General features: G+C 42.7%; 1 protein-coding gene across 4 annotated transcripts in view; it reads right to left on the bottom strand.

The window, feature by feature from the left end:
• Positions 1-14,529, bottom strand: part of PLCE1 (phospholipase C epsilon 1) — an 848,028-nt gene that overhangs the window by 580,877 nt on the left and 252,622 nt on the right. The window contains exon 1 of one of the 4 annotated variants that reach the window (XM_069239850.1): positions 10,748-11,209. The exons of the other annotated variants lie outside the window; for them this stretch is intronic. Coding sequence (XP_069095951.1) covers positions 10,748-10,937 — 190 coding nt within the window. The 5' untranslated portion in view covers positions 10,938-11,209. Of the gene's footprint in view, positions 1-10,747; positions 11,210-14,529 lie in introns of those variants that run through there. 4 annotated transcript variants of the gene reach the window in all.

Below are 14,529 nucleotides of genomic sequence, written 5' to 3'. Positions count from 1 at the left end.
AAGCCACAAGCCCACATCTCCCCTACCTTGAGAGCACTACACTGGTTACCCGCTGCCAGAATATCTACCTTCAAGCTGCTTTGTATCACCCACAAAGCTATACATGGAACAGGTCCCTTTTTATCAGAAACAAGATAACCAAATACCTTCAACAAAGAAACCTCCGCTCAAGATTGGCACCCCGCCTTATATGTATGTGTATGTATGTGTGCATGTGTATACATATATATGTGTATGTGATTCTATGTTTAACATGTTCATAGGTCATTGCATAGCTCCTAGATAAGTTGTTATATTAGATACTTATGAATCCCTGCTCTAGTTTTTATCACACTGATCAAATGTTTTATTATCATAAGCATTTCGCTATTCAAAAATTGAGGAAAGATAAATAAATGTTAGAAAAGTACACTTATTAATTAACTTCAAATATTACAAATCTTGAAAGTCTGTGTTTATACAATACTACTTTTCTTCTCATATTAAACCTATTATTATATTCCTCGAACATATATTCCCTTAATATGTATTTACATATCAATTTATTACTCTAGTCCTACCGTACTAGAAAAAAAATGAAATAAAAATAAAATAAAATCTAAAAATAAAATTCAAATTATAAATGAGTAAATTAAAGTAAAATAAATACTAATAATGACTAAAGAAAGAAAAATCATGATTACAAAATGTATATATATATAAACTTATGAATAAATAAAAATAATATAAATGTACTCTCTTGTAAGCTTTACTTTGTCTACCCATCACCATGTCATGCATTAATTGTCTACCCATCACCATGTCATGCATTAATCAATCTATCCTCCATCCCCACTCTGTCCCATCCCAAACCCATTCTACTACTTTCATCTACAAAATCACCCTGCTTAAGCTCTTCCCTCCTCTTCCACATCTAGCTCACCCAAACCTCAGTTTACTACCATGACCTCCCAAACAACCCTACTAAGTTCTCCCTCATTTATCTCACTTTTGGACTCATCCAAAACCCCTCCTGCTACTATGATCTCCCTAACCCTTACCACAGACTCTTCCCTTCTCCATTTCTCCTTTACTCATCCCAAGCCTCATCCTATTACTATAAACTCCCAAATAACACTTCTGGATTCTTCCCTCCTCTATCCCTCCATTACTCTAGTCAATCCAACTAACAAACTCACATATCCTCTGCTCAGATTAACTCATAATAATACTAAAACTGTACTCATATTTCCCTATACTAATCCACCACTAATTCCTCTTGGGTTCCGGAGTAGCATGCTACTAGCCGAAAAGCACTTCGGCGTCTTGTCAGGGGTAGTAAGCACTACATAAATACTATTACAATTACAATATAATATTGTTAACTCTGCTTTTTCAAGGAGGAAGCATTTCCTTTCCCTCCACCGAGGCTACTGGACCCCATATAGCACTGCAGAGATGGGAAAAGGGTAACCTGTCAACTCTGCCAAATGTGGGCTTGGGGAGGCAACTGATATTCATATGCTTATGGAATGCTGACGGGATCCAAGAATTCTGGGAGAACATGGGTAAGACCATTTCATGTACACTGGGGATAAATCTGAAGGTAAGTCTCAGATTAATTATCTTTTGGGCAGCTGAGGAATCGGTAAGACTCAGTAAGGTTAAGTCTAACCTCCTTTTCTATATATACAGTTCTTCCAGCCTGAAGGGAAACCTGCAGGAAATAAGTGGCTGATGTCCCTGCCCCCTGAGTTAAGAATGGCTTAATACTTTTCATAAATATCTAGAATGGACCTTGCAGGTAGTTTTTCCAAGAGGAACAGGTTTTGGGCTCCTCTGTTAAAGAGTTGGGGTTGGAATTGTGAATGAGACTTGGTAAAAGACAGGTGCAAGCGCAAAAGATGTCCAATGGTTACACCTTCTGTGGCATGTGGTGATGCTATGTGGCTCTCGGATCGGGGAAACCTGAAGGATAGAACAATTCCCTGTATGGTTTTCTCTTCTCCCCCTTCACGGGTGTGATTTTCGAAATCCAGGGGGTTGTTTTGGGGGCCTGAGGTGGATGAGAACAAATTTTAAAAAAACAAGAAAAAAACAGTCTAACACGTCATTGTTTTACCCAAAAAAAATAACCTTAGACGCCTCTACAAGCAACTACTGAACCATCTTGAAACTCAGTTTTCTGGTGAAGATCTCTAACGGAAGGGTATCCTACCAACTCCAAAACTACAGAGAATCAAACAATCTGCTTGTTTGCACACACTCTGAATTCAGTTTACTCAGAAGTACAGAAGCCACAGTTACGGAAATCAGAGAAATAGCGCTAACATGAAGAGACCAAAATCACAAGCTGGCTGTCATCCTACTGCACCTCTCAGCTGCATTCAGCACTGTAGATCATGAAACCAATGACATACTACTTCTAGTAGACCAAAGTAGCAACTCCAGCAATGAAGCACTAAATGTCTTCTCATTGTCAAAGAGACGATGAGCCTCAAGGGCCTATGCCTAACCAGTGATAAGACAAAAATTTTAAAAAATGAAAACTCTCTTCCAAATATCTCTCAGTCCCCTTCACTTGAACAACCCCCTCCCCCAGTAGACGTGGTGGCAAACCTTGAGTGGTATTTGATGCACAACTATCTTTCAAAGCTCACATTCGAGCGACCATCAATTCAATGAATTACCACTTATATGCCATTTCTAAGCCTTGTCGTATGCATCCAACATTGAAAACTACTGGTGCAAGTTGGTTTCCTATCAAGACTATATTATTCCATTGCAATATACCTGTAGCTCCCAGACACTGTAAAAATTCATGTTTATACCCCGGCCATAAGGATCATTTTCAGACTGAAGAAGAATAATCATACCCAAACACCATCCCTCCAGGAAAGAGCTATCTTGGTTAACCATTGAAAATCCAGTAAAAAACAAGGACCTATGTCTTATGTGGAAAGCAATCAACACAAAAACTGGATACCTATCAGATCTCTTCAAGTTCCATAAAATATCAACAGTGTTATGTTCTAAATCTGAGCAAAAACAAACATCCTAGAAGGGAGACTAACAAGATTCTGAGGCAAACCCCCAATAGTAGATGGACGAAAATGTCAGAACAACCTTCAATATAATTCAGGTCATTGAATAACTACACATCCTTTAACAATTCGCGAACACATTGCTACTCTCAAGAGAATAATTCTATGACAGGATACGGAGGCGAGGATTATGCCTTCTTTTTTCATTCATTAAAGTAGAAACTATACTAAAACAGTGAACAATAAGGACAAGAAGAAGAAAAAAAAAAAATATATCAGAACCCCAGGGAAAAATGAAGTTGCCAACAAACAAGTTCATGTCCAATCAGTCGTTGCCATGTTGTATAACTCTTGTTGTCTTTCGTCTATTGCCCTCTTTCTTCACTGCTAGTAGCTGTGTCCGTTGAGTATTGGGACTTCAGTCCCTGCTTTGCATGTTTGTACTAAACTGCTGTTCTTTGTTAGTTTTTTACAGGTTGTGAGGTGCTTGCACCTCATTCAGAAGCGGTGGCAGAAACGCTGTGCCGCTCCTTTCGCAGCCACTCTTCATAATACTTTTCCTCGTTTGAGGGCTTCGGTGCTGGGGCACGTGGTGGCCCGCCGACCACCAGAAGGCGTGCAGTCACTGTGAACCATTCTGAGCCCGTTTAGTAGTAATAAGGGCAAATTGTCTGCTGGTCCCCCACACTGTGTGGGGCCTTGCGAGGACTGTGATCCTCCTTAGTGGGAAATACCTTTGTATACATAATACTACTTCTCCTATTCAAGCCTTCACAGCCTGTTGCCTGACACTTTTATACGCCTGTCAAAGCTAGCTGTCTGCCCCACCCTTCTTTATCAAGGGCCTCACAAGGGCTGGTGCAGGATATCTTACACTACTGTTGCTCCCCCCCACACTTAATCAAATTCCCTTTTACCTGGTGGGTGGCAACGGTCCCATGCATATACCTACGCACCAAGGATAATTACCTTGCAGACTCCATGGAGGAGTATGGGAATTGTTACAAGGAGGAGGAGGACATCTAATACCTCCTGATCACAGATGTGGTAGATGCCTCCATAATTAAAGCAGACGCAATGGTCCATCAGGAGAGGAGACCCATGGATATGGCACAGCAGTGCCTGCAACCCCTTGCGCCGAGGGAAGAACTTCCTGGGCCTTCGGTCCCAGTGCCAGCATCTGCCCCCAACTCTGAGAACCCGCGCAGACGCCCACAAAACTTGGGGTGCCAGGTTAAAGAAGGCATTTCTATGGTCCAACCCCCTACACGCTCTTGGACTTGCCGAACCCCACTGGCTTCTCGCAACCCAGCAAGACTGCGCCCAAATCCTCATCAGCCCCACCTCCCACTCCACCTTCGAATGGTTCTCCTATGGGTTCCGAGGGCGTGTCTGACCATGACTGGTCCTGGAGACCTTCATCCAATCGACCTGCTGGGTCACGGACCACTACGGAGGAACCTGCTTATGCCCTGTCAGCTCTCTTACGCCCTGAAGAACTCATACATCCCGCTCCTCTGAGTGGACTCTAGGTGACAAGGTGGTCAAGTATGTAGCCGGTAGGCCCCGTAAACCTCTTGATCAGGAGGTAAGAAGTCACCTTTGGGTGGAAAGTCCCTGTCCGACTTTAAATGGGAAAGTGGCCGTCAAGCCCAAGACAGATGTGTGCTTGACTACTTTTCTAGCCAAATTTGTTAAGGACCCTAAGAAGGACAAGCTCCTGGACATCACTGGCTCACTTGCAAAGATCTTTGATATGACAGAGGACGCCAAGGCATCCGGTGCTTTGATTTCCCCAGATGTTCTGTCCAGTTGGGCCCACCGGGCCATTATATTTCTCAGCAACGCTAACTGCGTCCTCTCTACTGAGAGGCGCAGGTCCTTACTAATTAAAATTGATCCTAAGCTAGGAGAACTGGCAACATCAGAGGTGGGCCAGGTGGCACAGGGTAGTCTCTTTGGAGACCCGTTCGTCAAAGAGCTTGGAAAATTTGCGTTGTCATTCAATTCGCTTGACAAGGCCCGATCCACTGTTAAGCGCATCTTCAATGTGCGTGTTTTCACCGGGGCTGGCAGTGGTATGGTGCGCTCTACTGGCCGTTCCCATTACCCATCGCGCTTTAGGGATTCTACCCTAACAAAGGGCTGATGCGTCAGAGGTCACTGCAACTGACCCTGCAGTACACGAGTCAACTCCAGTTCCAACAATGAGTTCTTGGTTCATTTCCTACAGTCGCCTGGGGCATTAACTAGAAAGATTTGTGGACAAATGGCAGGCTCTCATGCCCAACGCCTGGGTGCTCCAAACAGTGAAAGGGTTCCACACAGTGTTCTACGGGTCCCCCTTTCAACCTGTTCCCTCCATCCCATCCCCTTCTCCGATCAGGAGGGCACTCTTATTCAGCTGGAGGTTCAGGAACTCTGGGCCAAAGGGGCGGTCTGCATTTCCACGTCCCACCCTTCTGGGTTTTTAAGCAATCTGTTCCTGGTTCAGAAGCAGGCCAGGGGTCAGCGCTTAGTGATCAAACTCCAGGAATTCAACGAGTGGCTGGTAAACCACCACTTTAAGATGGAGGGCATCCACCTGCTACGTGACTTTCTCCAACCCAACGACTGAATTGTCCGGCTGGATCTGAAGGACGCCTACCTCACAGTCCCCATTTTTTCACCATATCATCGGTTTCTTCAATTCCTGTGGCATGGCCAAATTTCTGAGTTCACCTCGCTGCCTTTCGGCATGTCCTTTGCCACTTGGTGTTTCACCAAGGAACTGAAACTGGTGACAGAACGCTTGAGAACATCTAGTATTCGAACTATGGTGTACCTGGGCGACATGCTGCTGATGCACCAATGCACCTATGTCCCATCACCTTCAGATGGCAGTGTATCTGCTTCAATCCCTTGGGTTTGTCATCAACCAAGTGAAGTCTAGTTTGGCTCCTTCGTGCTCAACCACCTTTCAGTGATTTGTGATTGATTCAGTGGCAACTACGTTACGCCTCCCTTAGAGGAAAATGGCAAAAATTTGACACAAGGTGAGGAGGACGTTGGTGAAACCGAGGACCTCCATCCGCCCATAGCCAGGAAGGCAGGCCTGTTGTCTCATCCTCAGTTCAGGCCATCCTTCTGGGGCCCCCCTTCACTTTCAGGCCCTGCAATGTTTGAAAGCATCACCTTTGCCGCGGCCTCACTACTCACAGCACACTCCCCTGTCAGACGAGGCCAAGAAGGAGCTCCAGTGGTGGCTCCCCCATATGGAGGCATGGCCACACTGTTTTCGGATCGCAACCAGATCTTATGATTGAGTTCAATGCCAGCAGCTTTGGTTGGGGAGCTTGCTGCAGAGAATTCACCACTGGTGGAGGGTGGTCTGCCACAGAGCAGTTCTCACGTACCAACTGCCTGGAGATGATGCCAAGCTTCTTTGCTGTCAAATATTTGACCAAGGACTGAGTGCAATCTTGCGCGGCACTCCGCTATATCAACCATCTAAAGACTATGATGGCAGAGCTTCAGCCCCATGGGGAGAAGCAACCGTTGATTGCTTTGAGGAAACCTTTCCGTGCAGTCTCTTCTCCAACCATTGCGAGATAGGTGCAGAAGAAACTGAAGGAAGTATGGATTGATAGAAAGATCTTCGATGCACACTCTGCTTGAGGGGCGATGGCCCCCAAGGCTTTTGCTTTAGGAGCCCGCTTGGAGGATATTTTGAACATAGCGTTCTGGTCATCGAATTCAACCTTCAAAAGGTTTTATTTCAAACCAGACTCCTACATTGCAGCTCTTGTGGTGGATAAGCTTTAAACTAGCATAATCCTCGCCTCCTGGTCCTGCCATAGAGTGTAAAATGTCTTAGTTATCTTAATGGAAAGTTTTAATTCTATTAAGGAGCTGGAGAAAAAGATAAACCCACCAGGAGATGAAGGATGACCCACCCGGGTTACTGGAACTGCTTAATGGAGTAAGTAAAGTTTTGTTATGTTGTTTGAAGATATTTACTCTAAGATGTTACTGTTTTGCGAGTGTTCTTGATTCCTTGACTTGGATTATTCTGCTGCTTATCTATGGGAACTTCTGTCCATGGTTAAACAATGCTCTCTAAATTATAGGAACGGAATGTTCCAAACAGGAATGAAGTTCTTCCATGGTCTGCTTTGTCACAGGAAGAAAGAGGGCAATAGAGGAAAGACAACGAGAACATGGCAACAGCTGATTGGACATGAACTTCTTTGTTTGCAACTACATTTTTCCCTGGGGCTATGGTGAATTACGTTTTTTCTTCTTGTTGTCTTTATTTTTCACTGTTTAGTATGACTCCTATTTTAATAAATGAGGAAAGAAGGCACAATACTCGTCTCTGAGTCCTTAATAGAATTGAAACTTTCTGTTATGATAGTAGGACATTTTTCATTATCCATCACAAATTCAAATTAAAACCATCTACAGATCAATAATAATGTATTGCAATCACTTTCTGACTGCCAGTGTGTCCAACCCCCCATCTCATTCTCCATCTATGCTGCCAGTTTCACTCCTCTTTATCCTTACTCTTAACTTCTTTAAACAAATTGATAAAACTAATATTGTATTGTTTACTATTATTGATGATTAACTTGCACCATTATTCTCCTTTCTATCCATTCTGTTCCCGCCTTTAAACACATTCCTACATGGATACTTGCATTGTTTACTTTTGTTAATGTTTATCTCACTACCCATAGAAAACCAATTGTTTGCCAAATAAATGTACTGCGTCTAGAAGCTGATTTCCTGACATTTGCTGTGAAATAAAATATTCATGATAATAAGCAAATAAATAAAGGGGTGATGGTGAGTACAGGAATCAGTGTTCAGATTGGCATGCCATGAGTATACAAAATAGTTCTTGTTTAAGTATTTGCTATGGGGGAAATGGAAGAAGAAATATCGACATTCCCAGAGAAAAGATACAAATATTTGCAAAGGACAGTGTATTAACAGAAATGTAGGGACAGCCAACCAGTTAAAATATGGAAACAGTGACTTGAAGAAAATTATCCAGTACCACCTGATGGAATGAGGGTATGCAAGCTTAAGGGCATAAAAAGGAGCATGATAATCACTTGATGTAAAGGAAAAGAACATAAAAGATGGACACAACATCAATGATACATTTAGAACATTTGCTGAACAACACATTGTAATATTCCCTGAAATGTTAATGATTCTATTTTCAGTTTGAAAGGAGACAGGCAAATAAATTGCAGTATACGAAAAAATAAGCCACCTTGTGAAATAATAAAGTTCCACAGGAAACCAACCCCAAAATACACCATACAGTCCCTCTTCGCTCCTCTCTCAGCTCTACAAGCATCCTGAAGCAGTGGTGTGCCGCACTGCCTCGCTCGTTGGACACCAGTTCCTGCTTTCCATTGATCTCTTATGTCTACCTTCTGCTTCCATTTGCACAGTCAGTGCCACCCTTTCATCTTCTTAAAATTGGGATTTCAGCAATGGCGCCAGAGAGATGAATGCGAACCACTTTCCCAAGTTTTCTGAATGATGCATTATGATAAGGTTGCCTGCCAAGAATGCCAAAAATGAACCTGACAGACAGAGGGGATGTCTGAGTGCTAATTATAAGCATGGCTAATTTCTTACGCTGTGTGAATGATGGCTGCTGGTGGCATATTTAAAAGTGCATACTCTCTGTCTTATGAGCTCCACTCGCATCTACTTTTGATGGTGAGTAAAATTGAATTGCCAAATGCAAAGTCAGTGTCAAGAATATGCAGCAATGAGATCTCCACAAGGTCCACATGAATGACAATATTTTAAGAGTGCAATGATATAGAAGGCCAAGGTAAGGCAAAAGAGAACCGCTCATTCTGGACAAGATGTTTCTTAGGTTCTCTAATTACTAAAATAAAAACATTTGCAGAGTGATGCAGCATTTTATAATCTGTGCAGAAAACATCAATATTTACTTGTGTATCCATTGGTCTTGTCACTAATCTCCTCCAAGTATTTTAGGGAATGTAAGTGAAGGTCCACCTAATTCTCATTCAATTCAATTTACACCAACTTGAAAAGTTCTCACGTAGGACACCAACCTATTTACTACATGGTGAACTTCAAGCCCCCACCCACCTACCCAATTCTGCCCATCTTCCACTCCTTCCACAACCACTCTGTTTCCCAAATAGGATTTTGCCTCGTGCCCACAAAAGATGTAAACACATCAGCGGTGACAATCACTTTGTCACTAGATGCGCACTACGGAAATCAGTCCTTGAAACCTACATTTACGTGACTCGGTAGCTTTCACCATCCTCTGTAAGACGAGGGCTGGGTGCATGTGCTGTATTCCATGACTAACAACAATGCTGAGAACATCTCAAATAGAGCCATGGAGACAATGAAATAAAAAGGGCAAGTGACAATGTGGAAAAGACTTCAGGAGAAACTCATGTCCTGTGATTCACTGGAATATCAAATATATTCTTTCGGAAAGTACATGCTATTATAGTTTAATATTGACAGGATAAAGGTGCCCTTATTTTAAAAATCAAATACAAGGCATCCAACACAGGATGTGAGACAGGATTCGCCCATGAAGGGCTTAGTCGTGTCACCTTGTGACACAGATGTAGGACGCCAGTGACGTTAGTATAATTCAGTGAAACAGTTTGTTTATACAATCACATCAACTTTTAATTCACATAAGAAGAGGACTTTGTGCATTGCCTAACACACCAACTCTGGGGGCTTTGATTCTCCCTCCGAAGGCCCCCATCGGTTATGTAACACTTCAATGTATCACTGACAATACAAAGAATATGACGTGAGAATAAATCACTCATCCTGAACACGCCACTATACCTTTTCAATAGATGAACTACTGTCATGTCCTTGTCTGTCAAAGCACACATTTATGGTAAACGATTGAAATGCATGCCTCAAATCAAAGCATCAGATCTCCCGGAGTGAGCGGCACATCAGACGGACGGGAGAATGCAGGTAATCCCATGGTTAATCGGATGGCAGAAACACAGCAAACAGGGCCTGGCCGCGGCATCGCTGCATTATCATGCAGATGCAATCAGTGAGAAGTGGCACCGTTTGAGCAAGACAAACCCGAGCACGGACGACAATGCAGCTTTGTGAACCCTCCGCTTGCTGATTAATTCAGGCAGCTCCTCGGGTTGTGTACAAACCAACACTGCATAGTCTTCTTGTTTTAAATGGGCTTTTTTCACACGTTCTGGTACAATAAATAACGTTTTCAGAGCTATACCCTAGCAGCAGTACAAAAAACAGTTTGCGGCAGGGTCACCGGCTAGCACCATTCTGCTTCGACTCTCCTTTCAACAGCAGTAGGTCTTTTTCGCTTCTGTTTAGTATAAAACATGGAAATATATCAAATGTCCCTAGGTGCATAACAAAGTAAAATAAGACGAGACCACAAAAGCACGTAAATGTTTATCTTTCTGTTTCCGAATATTACCATGAAATAACACATTCTACACACCGCTCACAGACCTAACTTCGCTGTAACATCCCTGTTTTCCAACTCGGAGCAAGAAAGCATACAGGCAAATAAATCCCCAAGTGAGAAATCAGGACACAAATTGAATTCATATTCAAAATCCAGCAGCTTCTTAAAAGCCTCTCACATACCGTAAAATGCGAACCTACAACGACGTCCTATTTCTTTAAAGTAGACGCACTATGGCGACCCTTACCTGTCAATGCGTCCTCCATGTCAGCCTGAGCGCCTGAGCACCGCGGGGCGGACAGGTACTTCACTGGCCGGGCGCAGCCTGCACCGCACTTGTCCACACTCACTGTCAGGGAGCAGCTGCTGCGCTTAAAGCTACACACTCGGGCCAAATGCATAGCTGGCATGCTCGGTGTAAGCCACGGAGAAGACATGCGTTTGGCTAGCGTGCTGAAAGGTCAGGTTACCCACCTCCCCTGATAAAAAGTCTTCGCCCTGTGGCTCAAATGAGAGGAAGTCCAGCTCCTGAAGTCCGGCGTGCGTCCTTCTCAAATAACACGGGAGGCAGACAGACTTCGACAACAACCAGCAGAGTTGTCAGACGAAGTTCGCGTCTGCGTTTCTGAAAAGCCTGAAAGCAGCGCATTTCTTTTCATATGTAGTACACAAGTGAGCCTGCACGGTGGATTCTATGCACTAGATTTTTCCTACGTTGGCTTTTACCCCCCCCTAAATGTTCTGTCAAAACGGATTGGAAAAATTCCGACAAAACAGCGAAACAGAAATAGGCAGGCAGACAGGCTCTTTTGGAGACAGTATTTTTGGAACAGAAATGTAAATTGTCTGAAAGCTGGTCCAATAAAAAATTAAAAGGAGGATTTGTATGCGTTTGTCTCCCTGCAACCCAAGTTACCACATTCAGGCTGTCACGCAAAGTCTTGAAATTAAACAAAACCAACGTGATATTTCTTCAAAGCCTCCCTGAAAGGAACGAAGAATGCAACATCGCTAGAAAATAAGGATAGATATCAGAGTTATGGGGTGACGCAGGTGAACATGCGGCACTAACCTACAAAACTAGCTCCTTCAATGTGGGATCTACATTGGAACCATCAAAAGTGGCACTGCAAAGGTCAGACTCTGACAAGCAGGAAGTAGAAATCTGTTGAAGGGACAAGTGCATATAACAGTATATCCCTGATCTAAGTGAAAAGTTGCAATTTTTGCTACCTTCAGTTCTTCCTCCGCCATTAGGTTAGGAAGCCCAACCCAACAAACATCGACAAAGTCAAAAGTACTCATTGTATTGTTCTCTGAATACTGAAAGTTTGAGTTAGCTCTGTTCAGTAAACACAAGCAGTGGTAAGACCGTTATGTCTCACTTTCAAAACGTGCCAACTTCGGCTTTGCAATGCTTGTTGGTAAAGCTTTGCTTAAAAAAGTTTAAAAAATAAAATAAAATGGCTGCCAATGCATGGCAACATAAACGTGAACACTGGAGGTCACCTTGGAATGCTTTTTGCTTGAGAAAAAACATTTCAAAATGACTGCCATGCTAGTGTCATGACACATGCGCATGTACGGGCTGCCATCTTGAATAGGGTTTCTAAACCTCCCCCCCCAAAAAAAAAGTTATTTTGCATTTCTTTTTTTTAAAGGAAAATTAAAAATAGACAGGGTTCAGGTGGAGGTCCAATGGATGAACAGAGGTGGGAGTGGGGATGTCAGGGGAACATGTGGACTGAAGGAGAGGAGAAATTAAAGAGATGGTCTCCAATGGACAGCGAAAAATAAATGAAAAAAATTGTTCCTTGATGTCAGTCATGGAAGTATGCAATTCATCCAATCAAAAGGATGGTGAAGAAGCTATGCTCCAGGAAGGGACAAACAGGAGAAGGAATGATACTGAATAAAAAGCAAACATATTTTTTGGGAAAAAGCTAAACAATGATAAGCAATAGGCGGACCCAACACCCATTCTTTGTATTGGTACTATACACAATAGGGCGTTGACAACACACTGCTATAGTTATCTATGGGTGAGACATAAAAATGAGGCAGCAATACTAAATGGCTTGTAAAATGCTGCACTCTTACAACTCACGACACTGGGCATCTGGTAATAGCCTCTATTAGCGTACGTTAAAGCTGTTGTTTGCGTTAGCACAGTTATTTACTAGGGTCCCTGTGGAATCAGAAGCAAGAGTATGTACCAAATGTACATATGGAGATGGTAAACTGGTGCTGACCTCGTTACGATATTTAGTAAATGATTTGTTACCTCACCCTATATTTTGAATTTTTTTTCTTAAACATTAAAGAAAGTAACATGACATTACAGCATTTTGGGCCTGATTACAACTTTAGCGGAGGGGGTTAATCCGTCCCAAATGTGACGGATATCCCGTTCGCCGTATTACGAGTCCATTATATCCCATGGAACTCGTAATAAAGTGGGCAGGATATCTGTCACATTTGGGATGGATTAACCCCCTCCGCCAAAGTTGTAATCAGGCCCTTAGTGTCATTTATTAAAAAATGACAGTAAACATAAAATATTTAGCAGGGAATGATGTTGCCTCAGTGCATCAACAGATAATTACATTTTTAGTATGGAGTATATGAGTTGTGAATAATACAATTACCATACAGGCAGCAACACAAATGTCTATTAAACTATCAATGAATTGCTTTCTGAATTGCACATGCATATACTGTACTAAGTCACAGGTAGGGTGTGGCCACAATTCACAACTAAATAATGTAATTTTCTGCAATCAGATTCATTTTGGTTTGGCTGATGGTTATACCCTGCAGTCTCCTTGAGCACAGGAACTGTCACATGGCATGACCAAAGGCCACACCCTGTGGCCAGACCCCAGAAGGAATCTCAGAAAGTTGCGATCTACAAGTGGAAAACTGGGTCCAGGCTGTGGGGACGGTTGTAGGAGAATGGATTCAAGGCACAGCCAAAAGAGACATCCTGTATCCAAAGCGGAGTGGGCACAGCCAAATGATATGTCATCTAGGGCAGGGGCTGTTGAATGGACATAGGCACAATCTGCACCAAAGCCAATTGGGCATTGAATGCCATGCTCAGTGGGTACTTTGACCAGTGACCAAAGAATAGTATAATAACATTTTAAAAGAATCATGGAAAAATCTTGTTAGAGTGAAATATGATCTGAAGTAATACAAGCCACATGTGCAGCAAAAGCTACAGATCTTCAGAGTTACACGGGAAAAGCTGCACAAGTCAGACAGGCCAGGTGTCCATATAAAGTTTATGTTAGAGCACTGAGGTACTGGTGCTGCATTAGACCGGAAGAGCCTGAAAAGACATCAGAACTTTCCAGCAATGCTATACATCAGTGCTCCAAAGCCAATGACATGCCTTGCATGTCAGGTACAATCTGGCTGACAGCAACGGGCTTGTAAAACAGCCAATCAATATGAGGTAACTGCACTGTCAATCCCGTGTGTGACAGATGCCTTCTTTGCAGTGAGAACTGAAGTCATGCATGAAAATAAAGGAAAACACATCTTTTATAGATATTTGACAAAAATTTGGTGCACCCTTATATTTTGTGCCACTACAAACTCTTATCCATATTTGATTAGCAAAGTGCTTACAATTGTATTCGTGTTGCATGAATTATTAAAAAAAAATCCTCAGAGATGCTAACATGTTTCGCAATAGTTTCTTCAGGGCACTTTCAATATCCACATGACAATTCTTTGGGCCTGATTACGACCTTGGAAGACAGGATACTCCGTCACAAACATGGCGGATATCCTGCCCACCGTATTACCAGTTTCATTATCCTATGGAAATTGTAAAACGATGGGCGGGATATCCGTCAAGTTTGTGACGGTGAATCCCATCTGCCAAGGTCGTAATCAGGCCTTTAGTATCCATAGAAGCATACAAGACTCACATGAGATGCTACAATATGAATACACCCTAACAAAAAAGCTGTAACTTCGCTTGTTTAAACTGACAAGCCTTCTGATATACTTTTTAGC

The sequence above is a fragment of the Pleurodeles waltl genome, chromosome 6 (genome assembly GCF_031143425.1).
Source record: "Pleurodeles waltl isolate 20211129_DDA chromosome 6, aPleWal1.hap1.20221129, whole genome shotgun sequence".
NCBI lineage: Eukaryota > Metazoa > Chordata > Amphibia > Caudata > Salamandridae > Pleurodeles > Pleurodeles waltl.
Note: the sequence above shows the minus strand (reverse complement) of the source record. Positions and strands in the feature narration are given on the sequence as shown.